Source organism: Apteryx mantelli, chromosome 8 (assembly GCF_036417845.1).
Source record: "Apteryx mantelli isolate bAptMan1 chromosome 8, bAptMan1.hap1, whole genome shotgun sequence".
NCBI classification, from domain to species: domain Eukaryota; kingdom Metazoa; phylum Chordata; class Aves; order Apterygiformes; family Apterygidae; genus Apteryx; species Apteryx mantelli.
The window spans coordinates 32,377,940-32,396,036 of record NC_089985.1 but is presented as its reverse complement, the minus strand read 5'-3'; the positions used below and the strand labels follow the sequence as shown (position 1 = coordinate 32,396,036).

General features: G+C 66.5%; 1 protein-coding gene across 1 annotated transcript in view; it reads left to right on the top strand.

Moving 5' to 3' along the window:
- The first annotated feature begins 7,296 nt into the window (after nucleotides 1–7,296).
- Nucleotides 7,297–18,097, top strand: part of PIK3R3 (phosphoinositide-3-kinase regulatory subunit 3) — an 88,695-nt gene continuing 77,894 nt past the window's right edge. The window contains exons 1-3 of the mRNA XM_067301172.1: nucleotides 7,297–7,624; nucleotides 12,220–12,315; nucleotides 12,658–12,735. Of these exons, the coding sequence (XP_067157273.1) occupies nucleotides 7,297–7,624; nucleotides 12,220–12,315; nucleotides 12,658–12,735 (502 nt within the window). The remainder of the gene's footprint in view (nucleotides 7,625–12,219; nucleotides 12,316–12,657; nucleotides 12,736–18,097) is intronic.

Here is an 18,097-nt window from a genome sequence, read left to right as displayed (position 1 = left end):
CCCTCTTCACTACACACAATCCCCCCACCGAAAATAATCTTGTCAAAGACATCAGTGTTTGCTGAGAAGCAGGAAGACACAAGAACAAATATCTTCTCCACATCTGCAGGAGACGGGACAAAACACGTTTTTGGGAGACAGGCTTGGTGCCGCAAGTGCTCGGGGCAGTCCCTACTCCTGATTCCCACCTTATTTTTGGGGCTGTGCATGACAGCTGGGTGGCCCAGCCAGATGCAGAGGAGAGGGTGCGTGTACGGAGATGGGCATCGGCAGCCAACCTGGCCCTTGGCCCACCTGGCCGTTGCGGTGAGCCACCGGTGAGCTCTGCTGCTGTGGTTTGGCACACCGGGTCCTCTCCAAACATGCGGAAACCGGTGGCTGCAAGAGGCTGGGGCTATTTGATCTCACTGGTTTAGCTGGGATTTGTCCCAGCCGCTGGAAAACTAAAAGGATGAGCTAGGGGCTGCTCACCTGGGCTCCCCAGCACCTAACTCTGGAGGTTAGCTAGTTTTGGATGTTCCCAGTTACCATTCCCATCCAAGCCCAATTAGGGAGCCGAGGGTGGATTTTCTGGCTCTCCAGGAACGCCTGATCTAATTGCAGCAGAACGGGCCGGGTGGCATTCCCGCGCATCCCTCCGTGCCGGCGATGCTGCCAGCTCCCCACTGCCCCATCCGAGCACCCGGCCGCCCGGCTGCACGCCAAGCCCCGAGCCCCGCTTCCCGCCCGCCGCCCCGAAGCGCAGGGAGCAGGGCCGCAGTGTCACGGCCGTATCGCCTCCACGAGCTCAAGGGTGGCTCTACACGGTCAGCCCAAAGGCCGGGCTAGCCAAGGTCGGGTCTCCTTGAGCAGGGCGACACGGGGAGCTTCCCTGTATTCATGCCATCCAGGGGGCTGAGCTGGGCACACGGGATGTGCCCCTGTGCCTCGGTTTCCCCTCTCTGTAAAACATAGGATACCAAACCTGTCTTCCCCAAACCATTTGCCTTCTGCAGCTAGAAACAGCAGAGAGGTGGAAGCAGCAGAGAAAAACCCCGAGCAGGACCAGCCCCGGGCTGCGAACCAGGCCCGCAGGCAGCCCAGGCGCCCCAGGCCTTCGGGGAGCCCCCGCTGCGCGATCCCTGTGCAATGGGCATCCGCACGCGTGTTTCGGGCTGGAAACACCTGCCGGGCCACCCGGCCAGCATCCAGGCTGGAGCCGTGTCCCTCGCAGGGTGACTGGCGGGCAGCGACACCCTGGGCCGTGTGTCCCGGGGCAACACACCGGAGATGAACCGGGCTTGAGATCTGCAAATCAAAGTTAATGCACTTTGCGCTGAATTCATCGGAGTTTTCTTCTTCCTGCTGAAACGGAACAGAAATAAATATCTAAAGGAGCCAAAAGGTTTTGACCTCTTGACAGCAAAAGATTTCAATTTTCAGCTTTGAAAGGGCATCTTGATCCTAAGCAAACCGCAGCCTTATCTAAAACAAACAAAACTCAGACCATTTTGGCCGGAGAACTGGAGAAATCATTGATTTCCGCCAGCTCTGGGAGGGACAGGGGCGCGAAACCAAACAGATTTCCCCATGACCCATGGCTGCAGCTCCTGACTTTGGGGCAATTTCTCCTGATTTCCATGGCTGCGTGCAAAAGCACAACTTGAGTCCGAAAAGCGGAGCTGCCCCCCAGAGTGGATCTACGCCGCGAGCAGGCCAGAACAGAGACAGGCATAACGGGAGAGTATGAGCACATTTCGGCGGTGCATCTCTCCGGGCACGCGCAGGGGATGCTGAGCCGCTCCGGGCGAGGACGCAGCCCGGCACCTTATGTAGCCGATTTTCGTCATGCCGGTGCTCATAGCTGTGCTTTAAGCATGCCGTTAATGAAGGGGTTGGTGACGCTTTCCCGCCGGCGTGTCGGGCTCAGTTTCTTCACGCGCATCTATCCTGGCGCGTTCGCCGGCTCGCAGCACATCTGCCCTTGCTAGCCGTGGGGTGGCCGGCTGCCAGCCCCTCTCCAGTTCACGTTTTCTTGCATCGCATGTGTCCAAGCCGGATAAATCCCTCCTAAATTAATTAACGGGGGCCGTGTAGAGGCGCCAGCTGCTGTAAATCTGAGCCGCACTGGCTATGGGGACGTGCAAGGCTGTGCCACGGGGTCAGGTCAGGACAACCCGGAGCGAGGCGCCGCTTTGCAGGAGGTTTCTGCGCTCGAGAGCCGCGCTCGAGTCCTCATCCGTCTTCCCGACGTCACATCCCGCCAGCGAGGGCGGCCGGGCGGCCCCGGGGACTCACGGAGGGCTTTCCCCGCTCGTGGGGCCGGATGCCGGTGCCCGGCTCCCCTGAAGGAGCTTGCTCTCCAAAAGGGAGGGAAAAACAAAACACCTGGTGCCGTACGGACGGCGAGCAAAGAGCGGCTCGAAGGGGAGAGGGGGGATGTCGGGAGCCGTCACGCTTGAGTCCCGCTAATGAGACGTTTCCACCGGCGGCGGGAAGCAGAAGCCAGTCAAGTCGAAGGCTAATCTTTCATTTCAGTGATCTCTGCTCATTAAGCAAATGAGGAATGAACCGGAGCTAATCAGGGCACGGCGGGCGGCTCCTCCGCGTGCCGGATGCGGCGCGGGGCTGGGGCGCCTTCGCCCCTCGGCAGCACGGCGCAGCGCGGGGAGGGGGCTCGCCGCCGTCCAGGGAGCGCAGCCGGCTGTGGCAGCGCAGGCGTCGGCCCGGGGGCCTTTAACCACGCCGCAGCCCGGAGCGACGCTGCGAACAGGCCGGGCTGAGTGCTTCCTTCCAGGAGAAATGCAGAGCTTTGCAACAAGTGTGGAATCCCCACCGGAGACGGAGCAGTGCTCGGCTCTCCTTCCCCAGCCCCTATAAAGCCATCCACTGGCCATCGGTGCTGTCACCCCCTGGCTGGGACATCAAAGGGTGGCAGCTAGGTGACAGGACCGAGGCCACAGGAGGCAGTGGCAGAGCACGGCAGCAGGATGCCAGATGCCACAGACTGTCCTGGCTGTCCTTCACCCCAAGGCGCCAGGTGTCCCCGGGTGTCTCTTCGTTCCCAGGAAGGCTACGAGCAGCCCTCCAGCCCTGCGGTCCCTTGCTGGGAGGCGCGACCAGGAGCTCTGGATAGTCCCTGCTCATATAAATCCGGAGCCGGGGGGATGCTCAGCCCCATCCAGCGAGCTGGGCCCTGGGTGGGATGCAGGCAGGGAGGGGGACGGGGCAACTCAACGCCAGTGCAGGACGGCGCCTTTGCGTTTGGGACCCCCCTCACCTCCCGGCTCAGCGGTGACCGGCATCACGCGGGCTGCTCCCGATGAGGCGATGCCTGACCCATTTCCCTGCCCCAGCGCCCACTGGGACCAGCAGCGAGAGCAGCGCCCGGCCCTGCTATACCCCCTCCCTGCTGCTTCTAAGCGCTGCGGGGAGGGACCAGGAGCAGCTTTGCCTCCGGTGCGGTGCAACCCTGCACTGATGCGCTGAGCCCCTAACTGGTACTGGAGCTGGAAAAGCCACTGACTCCAGTGGGCACCTGGTGGCTCCAGCAGCTGTGAGCACGGTTCCTGAGCAATCCTGATCCACCAGCAACCTCTCGCTGCCTCCCTCCGGATCTCCCCGTGCCTGGAGAGGGCCCCAGCCTGCCCCAGCCACCCCCGCAGCATGGCAGAGCTGTGCCGCCTCCGTATGTTATATTTTCAGCCTTCCCCACTCTCATCCTCCTCTCTGCCCCTTGCCAGCCCCTCCCGGGAGCAAACCTCCTCCTCTCCACTCTCCGGGCGGCCCGGGAGCGCAGGTGCCATGCCCAGCCCCACTGGGCTCCGTAACGCCGCCGGAGAGCCGGCCGCAGGGCGAAACGCTCGTGCGGGGCCAGGGCGAGAGCGAGGGGCTGCGCTCTGGCGTGGGGGGATGCAGAGGAGCGGGACACCCGTGCGTCCCGGCGGGCGGAGGAGCAGCGCTGCGGCAGGGTCTTTGCTTGCCAGCACCGCAGCCGGAGGGGAGACGCTGCTGCTTTCGGTGTCCTGGGGAAGGGGCACGGGGAGGACCGGCCTTGTGACCTGTCCTACGAGACACAGCTCCCTGCTCAGAGCAGGAGAAGGGTGATTTCCCTCTGGATGCACGTCAAGATAAACCTATTGCGTGGGAGCAGTGCACTGGTTTTCCTGGATTTCATAGGAAAAGATGCCCCCGATCCGTCCCCAAACCCCTCCGATGCCATCCCAAGTTGGGCTTTGCCCAGGGTCCCAGCACTCAGCAAACTGGGGCCGTTTGCAGCCGTGCAGGAGCCGGGAACGACTCCAGCTCCGTGTCGGCAGCTGCAGCGGCACCGCGGTGCCAGCAGGAGAGGTGCACGGCAGGGGGAAAAAAGCCCTTTTAGTCCCGGCCCCGGCAGCTGTCGCTGGGATCCGGGCCGGGAGAGGAGCGGAGGGCTGCGAGGGCCGCGCGCGGCAATGCGAATGCAGCCACAGCCAAATCCCCTGGGATGACGATGCTGGGCTGTGCCGTGCCGGGGAGGAGTTTTCCGAGACGATGGCCGAGAAGGGCCGTGCGCCTCCCGCCTTGCACCGCCAGCCCCTGTGCCAGGTGCCCAGCCTCAGTTTCCCCAAATTTCCCAGTCCCAGGGTGAGCACCCAGGCCCGGACTTGCCCTTCGCCAGCTCCCGGGGTGCCACCGCTCCGGAGGAGACCACCCCTGCCCCGAATCCTCGGTGTCCCTCCCTGGCTGCCCCCGGCCACCCCGACCCCCCCACGGGGGCTGCCAGGGGAATTGGGGTGGCCGGGCCCACTGGAGCCGGGTTCGCCGGCGCGGAGGCTCGGCTCAGCCCCGGCTCCGGATCCAGCTGCGCATAGTTGCTAGGAGACTGGGGATGTTCCTGCGAGCTCCTCCATCTGCCGGGAGGTTGGTGCCGCTTCGGCTCCCTGTGGCGCCGGGGGGGGGGGGAGCGGGGGGTCCCCTCGTCTCCGAGCCCCAAGCACGGGGTCCCGGCAGAGCAGGGTCCCCTCGCAGCCGGCGGCAGGGGGACAGGACCAGCCCGAGCAGCCGAGCCGGCACACGAGCTCCTCTGCAGCGGTGTCTCCTACGCGGCCGTCCCTGTGACTCCGGGCCCGGGCGCCAGCGGGGGTGATGGGGCCGAGTCCCCTCGTAGATTTGGGAGCGCGTGAGGCCACGTTGCACCGGCCTGCAAATGGCACGCAGTGCAAGGCGCTGCGCACTCGCCACACGGGCCGGGTGGGCCGGGTGCTCCCGAGCCCTTTCTCCTCCACGGCCCCAGGCCAAATCCATGCCATCGCTCAGCGGCTTCGCTCCTTGTGGGTTCGCAAAGAAAACTGCTCTTAAAGCCTGGCAAGAAGGAGGAATCCAGAGCCCAGGATCAGCACAGGAGCAGGCACCGGACCTCCCGCTCCGCCATGCACCACCAGCCTTGCAGCCTCCGCCTGTGCCTCAGTTTCCCCTGGAGCCGAAGAGCATTTCCTTCTCGCGGGGGTGCTCGGGGCTCCCGCCGCGAGCTCGCCCAGGCGCTGCCGTGGGGGGGAGGCCGGCCAGCGCGAGATGAGCGCTCCCGGCTCACGAGGGCAGCAGGCCCCCCCGTGCTGCTCCAGTGCTGGCCTGGATTCAGCCAGAGTGCATTTCCCAGAGCTCATGTTTTAGGTACCATCTATTTTTAGGATGCCCAACCTGCGGCAAAGACACGGAGCAGCCGCCAGTTCAGAGAAGGCAGTGTGACAAGGAAGGATTTTAGAAAAAAACCAAAGTCTGTGCCTCTGGGAGCATCACACCCAACCTCTCCAGGCCCCACGAGCACCCAAGCATTTTGGCAGCTCATCCATGCCCAAACTTGAGTGGGGTGACTTCTCAGAGACACGAAGCACCTCAGGGCAGAGCCGTTCGCAGCATGGGTGCCCACCCAGCCAGAAGGCAGCTGAGACCCGGCGCTCTTGTTGCACGCAGCCGCACCGCTCTCTCGCCACGGGCTGGCCATGCGCGCTCCCCGCCACGGCAGAGCCGGGCCCTTTCCACGCGCGCCCTGCCAGCCTCCTCCATCCAGCCGTGCCCCGCTCAGTTTAATGCCGCCTCGCTGATTTTCTCGCCCGGCTCGGTGACGGGGCGGCAGGCGGGGAGGGGGCTCTGCTGCGCGCCCGAAGCCCCCTCCGGCGATCCGGGAGCGCAGGCGCTGCCAGCGCTGCATTGGGACCGGGGGGGGGGGTAAAATCGGGCCCCCCCCCCGGGGGCCAAGCGCCCGCCCCCGCCGCGCTGCGCTGCGCTGCGGAGCCGCGGGGGGGGGGCGCGGGGGGGGGGGCGCCCGCTGACATCACCGCGGAGCCGCGCGCGCCGCCGCCCCCGCCGCGCGCCCCCGCCGCCGCCGCCGCCGCCGCCGCCGCCGCCGCCGCCGCGGAGCGCCGCGGGCGCCGGGTGAGGCGCGGGCTGCCGCGGGGCCGGGGCGCGGGGCAACGCGGAGCGGCGGCCTCGGCCCCGCGCGGCTGCAGTATTTTAATGCATCCGGAAAAAAAGGGAAAAAAAAGGAAATCTCCGCTCCTGCAGCTTCGCCCGCCGGCTCCGCGCCGGGTTTCTGCGCTGGAGCTGCTGGGAGGGAGCTGCGTGCGGTGGGAGGCTGCTCGGCACATACAGTCTATTTTAAAAGCACATTGCTTGATCCCTTGCCCTACTTTCCAGGCTCCCGTCTGTACTTTCCTTGTGCGCAGTGTCCGATCCCCGCTGGCGTAAACTCCCTGGGAAGCGGGAGCCGACCGAGCCGCCGGGCTTGTTCCAGCTCCGGGTGTTTCGGACGGGGAACGGGGCCACGCTCCGGGGTCGAGCCAGAGATCGGATTGCTAACACGCTGCTTTTCTCTCCGACAGAGGCCAGCGCGGCTGGGGAGGGCTGATCCCCGGCGATGTGCGGATGAAGGGCAGAGAGAGACCAGGCTGAGAAGGGGACTGCGCCTTCGTACCCGCCCCGGCGACCCCGAATTGGCGTCGTTTGCTTCCCTCCTGCTTGCGCTGGCAATGCCCGGGCTGCGCGCAGACGCCTGAGCGAACCCCTGCAGCCTGCTGAGCCTTTGGGACCGGCTTGGCTCCACAGCGATTTTGGGAGAACGGTGGCCTGGAAAGGGCAGGGGCTGCTCTCCAACGCAGAGACTTTTCTGTGCGTGCACAGGGAAGGAAATCCCGCCGTTCCCCGTCGGTGACCCTACGACCGCCCCCGCACCCCGTCCCGGCCTGCCCGCCCCGCGCAGGCGCCGCGGGCCCCCGATGCCTACCCGCACCGGCAGGCGCAGGGCGATCCGGGCAGCGTGACCCACGCCACGCCATCGCCATGGCCTCCTCGGACGGGCTGCAGTACCGGGCCCTCTACGAGTACCGGAAGGACCGGGAGGAAGACCTGGCGCTGTGCCCCGGGGACGTGCTGATGGTCAGCAAGGCCGGGCTGCTGAGCGCCCCCGACTACAAGGACGGCGACGAGCGGAGCCCCAAGGGCTGGCTCAACGGCTTCAACGAGCGCACCAAGGAGCGCGGCGACTTCCCCGGCACCTACGTGGAGTACCTGGGCCCCGCGCGCATCCCCGCCGCCGCGGCCAAGGCCAGGCCCCGGCCCGTGCCCCCGGCGCCCGCCGGCACCCCCGCGCCCGGCGGCCAGCCCTGGGGTGAGTGCCGGGGGGGCGCGCGGGGGGAGGGCGGCCCCCTGCGGCCCGGCGAGGGGGGCATGGAGCCCAGGTTGGTCCCTCTGCGCAGCCCTGGCGGGGGTGCAGCACCCGTCGGGATCCGCTCGCAGGGGACAGCGGGATGGGATTGCAGGGGTCGCCGCAAAGGAATAGTTGCCCCGGGAATTATTTGCCGCGGTGCGTCGTGGCAGCTGCAGAAGGGGGTGTCGGGGGCATTGCTGCACCCCAGGTGACACGCTGCAAGGATCGCTCCTCTCCAGCACCCCGAGCTCGCTGCCGTGCCTGGCGCGGGTGGGCAAGGGGTCTGGGCCGCTGGCAGAGGACACGGGAGCCCTTTGAGCCGTGCAAGCCCCAGGGTGCCCAGAAAGCCCTGTTGTGGCCGGGGACCTTTCCGTCCGACCGCCGTTCTGCCCCGCTGCAGTGCCCGTGTCTAGCTGCTCTCAGTGCCCGGGCCAGCACTGGCCCTGCGGTGACGTTGTCCCAGACGTTGTCCCGGCCTGGCTGCTCGGCAGGTCAGTCCCCTGCTAAGGGCGGCTCTGCGCTGGGCTTTTCCTGCCCCGGGGGCTGGAGCGCAGCGTGGGCCGGGATGTTCAGCTCGGCCTTGCCAGGCTGGGAGGGATTTCAAAGCAATTGCATAATGTATCCGACAAAAAAAGAAACCTTCCAGGCAGGCAAACGAACCAAACCCGGCAGCCCTGGACGAAGCCTCGGTTCTCTGCTCCGCCTGGCCACGGCCGAGGAGAAACCTCTCTGCGGAGCCTCGAGCGGGGAGAGCGGGGCAGCCCGTAGCCGCGGGCGCCCAGAGCTTTCTCAGTCGCTGGCTCAGCGTCTCGGGCGCCTCCTCCATAGGTTCGGGAGCAGGGTGCAGCTTTGGGAACGGGAGAGGCTGTTTCCCTCTGGGCTGGCAGAGAAAACCGGGGGGACCTTGCTCCCGGGCAAGGGTCCGTACGCCTCCGAAATGCCGTTAAGGTGGCAGCAGGGAGCCTGCATCCCTCTAGCTACAGTATTTTGCACTGCGAGCGGCTGAAGGGCTGGGACGGCCGCTTCGGCAGCACTGGGGGGCTGGCGGGTGCCCCTGCCGCGGGGTTTCGGAGGAAGGCGACGGCTGGCTCCCGGGGAAGCCCGGCTGGCCCGAGCGCTGCAGGGCTCGGCTTGCACGGCACTGGGGTGCCCCAACGCAGAGGCCTTGGCGCATCCTAGTAAAAAGGGCTGGGTGCCCCGAAGGGGCGAGGTTTGGCCGTGCTTTTCTGCTCAGGCAGGCAGCATTGCATGGCACAGTGTTTTTCCCGGAGCGGCGCCACTCCGGTAGGTGAAGTCTGAGCCTGTGATCCCGCGCGCAGGGAGCTGTCAGAGTCCGAGGGAAGGGAGCAGGTAAAACATCTCCTCGCGGAGGGTTACGGACAGCCAGAGCTCTGCTTTGCAGCTGGTTCCCGTCTGGGTGGGATCAGCCTGGGACACGGGCGCGGAGCATCCCTGGAGCCCCAGCGGCTGCCTCCGTCCCTCCCCGCGAGCGCTCGCTGCGTCGCGCAGGCACGAGCGCGAGGCGAAAGGAGCCACCGGCATCGTTTTCTTTCCTCCCCTCCGCGGCGAGGTGCTGACAGCTCAGCCCTGCTGCGCTCCTGCAGCCGCCTTCCCCGACAGCGAGCGGCAGCATGGCACGTGTACGCAAGCGGCGGTACGTCGCCATCGCAGCGGGGAGCAGGGCGCTTTCGGGGTGCTCACCTTGTCAGGCAAAGCAGGGTCTGATCCCCTCCCCCAGCCAAAAGTCATTCGTGCAAGGAGCCCTCTTCCCCCGGGCAGAGCCCTAGCAAACTCGGTGCTGTAGTGTGGACAGTGGGACAGCTCAGGCACGAGCAGGTGTAAAGGCTCTCCAGCCCCGTTCACTGGGTGCTTTACATTTTGGCCTTGCAAGCAGCGCCCGGCTCTGGTCCCCAGCGGGATCGCTTGGCTCAGGGCCCGGAAGGGCGCCGGGTGCCAGAGGCAGGTCCCGGAGGTGGCACCCGGGGCGGGGGGTCCCTGCCCGCTGCCCGCGACCGAACGAGGCCTGGCCCCAGCAGTGAACGCGTGCATCGGTGTTAAGCAGCCGTAACGAGCCAAAAGCCCAGATTTCAACCTCAGCTGAGCTCAGGGGAATCGCTCCGGATTTCTCCTAGGGGAAAGGAGGCCAGGAGATGCCGTGGCCTGGGAAGCACAGGTGGCCCTTGGCAGACCCTGGGCGATGGTAGCAGCGGGGAGAAGGCTGCATTGGTCCCCCAAAAAGCTGCGGTTTAGCCCAAGCTGCCGGCTCACTTCATTGGGAACCGCACGCCAGGCCCCAGGGCTCAGGCAAAATCAGAAAAAATTTAAATTTAAAAAAAAAATAAATTAAAATTTTCTGTTAAGGAAAACCCAATAAAGCCGGTTTTCAGGGGGTAAATAGACGGGGGATGCTGCCATCTGCTGGACACGCTCCAGCCGTGTCCCTGTGTGCCAGCGTGGTCTCCCGGAGCGTACGTGGGCCTCGGGCTTGGCCCTTTTCAGCCCTCCGTTACGCTCCCAGCCTGGGGAAAGGACGGGGTCAAGGGCAGCGTTGCCTTGCCCAAAGTCCTTTTTCTTTTTTCCTCCTTCTTCCTTAAAATGGTTATGGTTTTATTTGCTTCACGAGGGAGCTCCCTGCCTTCCTGCCAGGCAGGAAAAGCTGGAGATAGAGCAAACCGAATGAGCGAGTTGGCCGGGCCACGGCGAAATGCAGTCACATGGGATCCTTGTTTAATTTGTTAGGATCCTTTTTAATGCATTTCCATCAAAACAAACCCGCTCACCACATTAAACAGGCAAACGAGCTCTTGACGCGTCGGCCTTTCCGGATGTTGTCCGGGTGCCCGGCAGCAGCGCCAAAACAGGGATTTGAAGGAGCTTTCCCAGGGGATTAAGCGAAAGGGCAGCGCAGACTGCATCGGGCATGCTTAAAGCTCCGCTCCGCAGCGCTTTTGGGGAGGCTCGGAGCAAAACCAGTGAATTTAACCCGCCTTGACGCTGGATCTGCTGCCCGGGAGCGTGACGAAGGGCGTTAATTAGAGCCACGCAGTGGGCAAACCGCCTCCCCCCTAGCTTGTCTTCCTCCAAAGCTCCCTCCGGAGCCGGCAGCTTCAGGACCTCAGTGGAGGAGCAGTCGCGCTGCTGCCGTCGGGAAAAGCTCCCCGGAAGGAGCTCGGCGCGCAGCGGGGACGTTGCCCGAAATGGGGCACGGTTTTTGGCAGGCCCGGCGCGGGCAGCTCGGGAGCGCGTGCCCCTGCCCGTCGCCGGCCCAGCTCGGACGGGCCTCGGCCGCCGGCTGTGCCGCAGCGCTGGCGGGGTGCCGCGCGGCGCTGGCGAGCCTTCGGCCCTGTCTCCCTCTCGTGGCTGCCGCGCAGACGGCCGGAGCTGGGCCGTCTGTCCGGCCTGAGCGCGGTCGTTAGCGTCCCCCGTGCAAGGCCATGTTCATTAGCGTCCCCCGTGCAAGGCCACGTTTGTTAGCATCCCCTGTGCAAGGCCACGTTCGTTAGCGTCCCCCGTGCAAGGCCGCGGCTTGAAGCTGACAGCTCCTGCGATAACCCCCCGTCTGGCGTCCGGGAGGTCTCCCGCGGGCTGCTCTCTGGGCCATCTCGCAGGACGGGATGGAGGGACAGCAGGCGACCGGGCGGCCGAGGGACCCCTGGGCTGAGAGGGGCCGGCGCCACCCCCGCGCACCCCCTAGCTGTGCTCTGTGCCAGCCCATGCCGGCGTGCCCCATCCCCTCTGGACGTTTGGGCAGAGCGGCCTCCAGGTGTCCCTACCGCGGCGAGGGCTGAGCCTCTGTGAGCCCCTGGAGAGGCCACGGCAGGCGGTCCGGGCGGCGGAAAGCCCGGGCGACCCGTCTTCCCCGGCTCCGCGGTGGGGCCGAGCCCCTCCCAGGCTCGGGCTCAACCCCGTTGCAGACACCAGCGAGTCCAAGCCGCGGGGAGCCCTGCCTGTGCTGGGGGGCGTCTGACGGCCCCAGTCCCGCCTGGGGGCCTCCAGGGGCCGGGGGCGATTAGAGGGGGCCGTTCCTGGCGCCCTCGGGGGGCTGGCCCGTGCGTTTGGGGGGAGCCCGCTTTCAGGGCGGGCGGGCGGGCGCCGTGTCGGGGCAAGGCTCTGCTGGATCCGCTCCAGCGCGCGGTGGCAGCTCGGGGCCGGAGGCGTGGGGAAGGGCTTTGGGCGTAAAGGGAAGCCGCGGTGGCGGCTGGATGCCTGCCCCGCCGGCCGGGGAGCGTGCGCTAACAGGTCTTTGCGACGCAGGGAGTGTTTGAGTCCCCAAAGCTGGCTTTTACTGCAAAAAGAGGATAAAATAAGGGAGAAGTTCTCCAAAATTGGACATCCGTGATCCAAAGCGTTGGCTGCGGCTGTGCCAAAGCAGCAGCTTGATCCTGTCCCGGGGCGCCCGAGAAAGACGGCTTGAATTCCTGCAGGCGACCTGGAGGCAGCGACTTCGGGGGGGGCCAGCTTGGAGCACCACACCAGGGCTGGGAGCGCATGCTGCCGGTGCGCGCACAGCTGGAAAACCAGGACACCCCGCTCCAAGCTTTCTCTCTCCGTGACAGGGCTCTCCGGACAGGTGGAGTTCGCCGAGCACTCCAACTTCCCCGAGCAGGCCGTGCCGACTGTAGCCAGGCTCATTGAGGCGCTGGAAAAAAAAGGTACCGTCAGCCTTCCAGATGGGATACGTGGGCGGGCAGGAGCGATGACCACCAGGATGACCTGCGACGGGCATCGCTGCGACCGGGGGCTCGTTTCCGCGGCTGTGCCGGGGCAGGTCCGGGCTGTTTGCAACTGCCCCGCGGAGCATCGTCTCGGGGCATGGAGGGGTCCCGTTCCCGTGCTCCCTGTGCCCGCCAGCCCCAGGCGGCACGAGGCGGGCGAGGAGACCCGGCCGGACGGGCGCTCCCAGCAGCATCAGCCCTCGCCAGCGTCAGCTGCAGGGCCGCTGGAGGGGGGGTTCGGGGCTGGGGACTGACCCTTCCCTCCCGGCTGCTCCGCAGGTGTCGACGGCGAGGTGCTCTACAGATCGCCCGCCGGCTCGCTGGGCGACCCCGAGCTGAAGCAGGCTCTTCTGACAGGTGAGTCCCGTAGCCACGTCCCTCCTCGCGGCCTGGGCGCAGCCGCGCTGGCCCCGGGCAGGAGCAGGGCCCTGGAGGTGCTGCTGCCGCGCAAGCTGGGGCGCTGCTGCCGCCGCCGCGTTGCCTTCGGAGCATGCAGAAGGCAGCAGCGGCCTCGTTAGGGCCCTGATTAGGCAGCTCTGTAGCTCCCTGCGCGCGTGATGTCCCCTGCGCTCTCCCCGCGGCTCTTGGGCGACCCCGGAGCGGCGCTGCGGGAGGCACCGGGGTGCCCGGCGCTGGCGCGGGGCCGGGGGCCGGGGGTGCGTTGCTTCCTGCACCCTGCTTGCATTTCGGAGGAGATCCCCTGGCCGGGGGGGGGGGGAGGGGGGGGTCTCCATCACTTTGGCTGCGGCGCCCAGAGGGCGGCACTGTGGCGCCAGGCAGGGGCGCAGTCCAGCCGTGCACGGTCCCGTCCTGGCACCGCGGCCGCCCCGGGCGGCAGGCGCGGATCCGGCCAGCGCCGGGAGCCGAGCCGGTGGCGCGCCGGGCCGTGCGGCCGGGGAGGAGGGACACGACGGCGGAGCTATCTAAAGCAACACGAGCTCATCGCTTCCCCCCGCGCCGGGCGCCGCATCCGGATGGGGCGAGGGGCGCGGGAGCCCGGCGCTCCCGACGGCAGCGAGGCCGCGGAAGAAGGGGTTTGGCGGGGGAAGAGGCAAGAGCGCAGAAAGTTTGTTTGGCTTTGCAAGCACGCGGGAGCCGGGGCCTCCCCTCCTCCCCGCGCAGCCGAGCGGGCCCGGTGCGTGGCCGGGCGCAGCATCCCCGGCAGGCGCAGCCAGAGGGGCAGGAGCCCCAGCCGTCAGTCCTTCCGTGGCGTGTCCTGCACGCAGGCTGCGGGAGCGGGGACAGCCGGACGCCCCGGGAACGCCGGTCGTGCCCAGACCCGTCCTCGCATGGGCAGGACAGCGACAGCAGCCGCCTTGCTTGCTGGCTGCTTAGAAGCAGGATATGGGAGCCAGCACCAGGGTAGGGAAATGCCATCCTGGTTTTTGGGCCATTTTAAAGGCAGCCGTGAAAAACCCCTGCTGGGCCCCCGAGCGACTTGGTGCTCCCACTCGCACCCGTCCCCCATCTCCTCCAGGTTCCTCCTGCCCCGATCCGTAAAAGTTCTTTTGTCCGACAGCTCGGCAGCGCTGGGTGCCAGCAGAGCTCCTTCACGTGCCGGCTGCCGGCTGCACAGCCCCGGCCTCATCCTCCACTGGGCGAGCTGCTGCATAGGGACTTCCACGGGTTAGATGAGGCTGTGGCGTGTCATGCTTTTGCTAGGTCTCAGCCAGAGGGTGCATTTCCCTGTGCTACCTGCCTGCTTCTTAAAAGCAGCCGGAAACATGACCCGCTTCCTTGGTGCTGGGCCGGGAGTCGCTCCGAAGCGCGGGGCATGCGCGGTGGCGAGGGGATGGGTGCAGCCGCGGCTTGGGGCAGGGACCTGGTGCTGGGCCCGGAGCCCCTCTCGTCCCTGCCACAGGGTGCAAAAACGCCGGCGCGCGGCGTGGTGACGTGGCTGCGCGCCAGGACACGGGGGTGACCCTCTGCCCTCGCTGCGAGGCTGCCGGCGGGGCAGCGGACGTGCGCGGTGGCGGGGCCGCCCCGTCGAGCCGGCGCGCCAGCTCCGGCGTGCGCCAAGCTGCAGCCGAGCCTGCGCCACCTCCAGCCCCGTGACCCGCGCTGGGCCGGCTCCAGGCGCCCGGCCCCGGTCCTCCCACGGCATCAGGCGGCGCCTGGCCGGGCTCTCGGGCTCGCCGGCGGTGCCTCCCGCTGGGATCCCGGCCCTCGTCCTGCCCGCGGAGCCGGCTGCCCTGGTGCGCACTGGTTCCCGGCCAGCCTGGGAAAGAGGAGGAGGAGGAGGAGGAGGAGGAGGAGGAGGGGAAGGCAGGAGGCTGCGCTCCCCGTTGGCCTTGCCAAGGGCTGGGAACCCTTCGCCCCAGTCCGGCTGCCGCTTTGGTCCTTGTGCGGGTGCGTGGGGTGCTGCTGGCTCGGACCACGTTCAGTGGGGCGAAACGCCCCTGCTGAAGCCGGGGAGCGCTGCGGCCGCTCGGGAGGGTGCACGCGAGGGGGCAGAGGCGAGGGGCGCGCTGCTCTTCCTCCCACGCTCCCGGTCGGCTCCGTCGTATCTGAGGCCAGGAGCTCACTTCGTTCAGCAGCCCGTATGCAAAAGTCAAGCTTTTTGGACTCGAATGGGGAGAAACGCGATACGGGGCTGGCAGAGAGGTGACTGGCTGGGAACCGAAGCTGGGCCTCGGCTGCGGAGAAAAGCGGGTGTCGGGAAGAGATGTCGGGTTCCCACCGGGGGTTTCGGCTTCCCTATGAATGCCCTAATTATGCTGGTATTTGGCAGCCGTGGCAGGAAAACTGCTAGAAAGCACAAGGAAAAGGGAGTAGGGGCTGCAAATGTTCAGGTGTTGGTTTCCTAACCCCAATCTTAATGTGTCAAAGAGAACAGGGCATTTTCTACGCTAAAAAAAACAGTTGTCTTAAATTTCCGTGGGGAGGGAGGAGGTTTCTCCCGGGGAAAACGACTCTCGCACCTGCAACCGCAGGGCCGTTGCCTTTCAGCGGCGAGGTCCCCGGCGGGGACGCGGGTTTCTGGGTCGGTTCCCAGCTCCGCCAGCGCCTTGCCGGGAGGGCCGGAGCCCCTGCGTGTCCTCCCCGCCAGCGAGCGAGCGTGGGCCCGTGGGGTTTGGCGGCCAGGGCGCAGTGAATCCAGGGGCGAGGCCGGGCTGCCGACAACGTGCCGAAAGCAACGTGCGGACTCGGTCCTTGCCCTGTCTCCCGTTCCGACGCCGCACCGCGGAAAAGTCATTTCACCCTGCTGCGCTGTTCCTGCCTGGCGCGGCTGCCGCCCGTCTCCCGAGCGGGGCCGCTCTGCTCCCGGCACGGGCGATGGGGAGAGCGGACAGGTCTCGAGGGGGAGCAGGGGCCCTGGGTCACGCCGTGCTGCCCAAATCCGTGCCAGGTGGCTCCCTGACCCAGCCCCAACTCCTTAAGGAGCTTGGCTTTTCCTGGTGTGTGGCCTCGTTCGCTTGGGGCCCGGGTCATCCCGCCCCGCGGCGATGGGCAGAGGACCCTTCCTCGGAGAGGCTCAGAGGACTGCCCTACAAAAAGCGATGTGTTCTCCCCACTCTTTTTCCTGTGAGCCTTAAGGGTCAGGGTAATCCTGGCTCCAGCTGGATGGCGGGGACGGGGGCACGAGCAGTCCCCTCTGCAACCTCCTCCTGCTTGCTGCTGCCTCGCACCCAGGCGTGGAAATGCAACGTGTGAGCACGAAAACGCATGGTGATAAAGAGCCCGGGGAGCAGTTCGTGGTCCGTGCGCCCGTCCCTGCAGGAGCACCCAAAACCCCGTGCGCCCGGGGCCGTGCCAGCACTGCTGTGCTGCCGGAGAGCACGGCGCGAAGCCCGGGCTGCCCCGGGGGAGCTGGGGACCCCACGTGTCTGAGCAAAGCGGGAGCCCACCTGAGCCGCCCCGACTGAAGCCTTAGCCTGTGCCCGGCCTTTTCAGAGCCCTCACCTGTGGCAGGTTCAGCCGAGTCGCATTAGGTCCGGCCTGGCGGTGCGCATGGTGTCGGGAGCGAAGGCCGAGGGGAGCCTGCTTAACCTAAGCCGGGGATACCGAAACTTAGCCGTACGTGGTCCCCGCTGCCCAGGGAGCAGGGAGGATCCCACCATGCAGCAGAGCGCGACCGCTGGTGAAAGCCTGTGGCCCGAATCTGGTATTTTCAAGCTGAAAGACGCAAGAGAAATGATTATTAGAAGGGAAGGCAAAGACAGAGTCCATTTAGGAAGAGCACAGCCCTAGTCAAGGCTTTTGCTTGAAGCAGCCCGGGAAAAAGACGGGCCGCTGAGCTGGGAGCCTCCCCGTGACGCCGGCCGCGCTGCCGCCGGCCCGTGCGTGGAGCGTGGACGGAGAGAGCAGCCGGGCCTGCAGCTGCCTTGCAGAAGTAGTTGTTTTAGGGCACTCGGCGTTTTGCACAGCGAGCGGGCGAGCCCGCGGGGCCGTGGGACGCACGGCCGAGCGCAGGGGCTGGAGTCACGGGGCGGCACCGAAAAGGGACTTAGCAAAGAGTCCCTTGGCGGAAGGGCTGCGGGCCATCAGCGAGGCAGAGGCTCCTCTCGGGAGCTTCGCTTGAGCCGCAGAGAAATTATTAGAGGCAGAAAAAGAAGAGAAAAGCATAGAAGTGGCCTCTTATTTTGTTTACCCCGCCACTGCCATCTTCAGTCCGGTTTCCTAAGGGAAATAAAAAGCTCACACTATTGCAATGGTGTGTATCCCCAAATGCCACCCAGTGTGACAGAGGGGTCCTGTAGCTGTTGAGGGGGAGGAGAGAGCCCTGTGCATGTGCTCAACCCTTATTAGACACTGGAGAATCCCCACAGGCCCGAGCCACCGGCAGACGGGCTCCTGCAACGCTTTGCCCCAGCCCATGCGGGGGTCGGGGTGAATCCTGCACCGGGGAGAGGCGGATTGGAGCCGCTGTCTCCAGGCGTGCCAGGCCCATGCATTGCCATCCTGCCGGCTTTGATCTCCAGCCGCGGTCTGCCTGGAGACACGCTCACGTGCCCGGGAATTAGGTCAGGGCTCGGCACGGATTAGAGGCTGCGGTGGGCCCGGCGGCTTCGCGAGTGGATGCCCGGGCAGGGAGCGCTCCCGGCTGCGATGCAGGGGGGCGGTTGCGTTCCCACGTCCTCGTCCCCCCGGCGAGGCCAGCGAGGGATGGAGACCTCAGAGGACGCTGGTCCTGCTTTCCGGCACCCGGCTTCCCCCGGCCGAGCCTTTAACCCCACCGCGACTGCTTTACTCCCCGAGCCGCGGCGCCCCGGCGCTGCTCCTCCGCTTTTTATTTATACCTGCAGCGCAATTAAACGCGGCGGCCGTCAGAGCCCGGGGAGAGGCATGAGTTCAGCTGTTAAATTTGGTGGTGACGAGAGGCGGAGGAAGAAGCGGCCGAGGCTTGGGCCTCGGTGCCTCCCTGTGACCCCGCTGCCCCCCGCGCCGGCCCCAGCGCTGCCTCCTGCTGCTCCCGCGTGTGCGGATGCCGCAGCGCTCCCCCCATTTCAGCTCATTTGCAGGGTCATTTTCGGCTCCGGGGCGGAAAGGCGATCCGAGCCCCCCGGCCACAGTGGGTATTTCGGTATTCGCCGGCTTTCGGGGGCCCGCGTGGGCGGCAGGGGCTGTCCCGGGCGCAGCCGGGTCCCAGCACAGGGACTGGCCCAGGGGCATTGCAAAGACACCGAGTCAAAGCCGGGGAAAAATTCCCCGGCTCCGTGCAGAATTCCCTGGGGAAATCCTCGCCGCGGGCTTCCCGGGAGGCGGGAACACCTGGCCG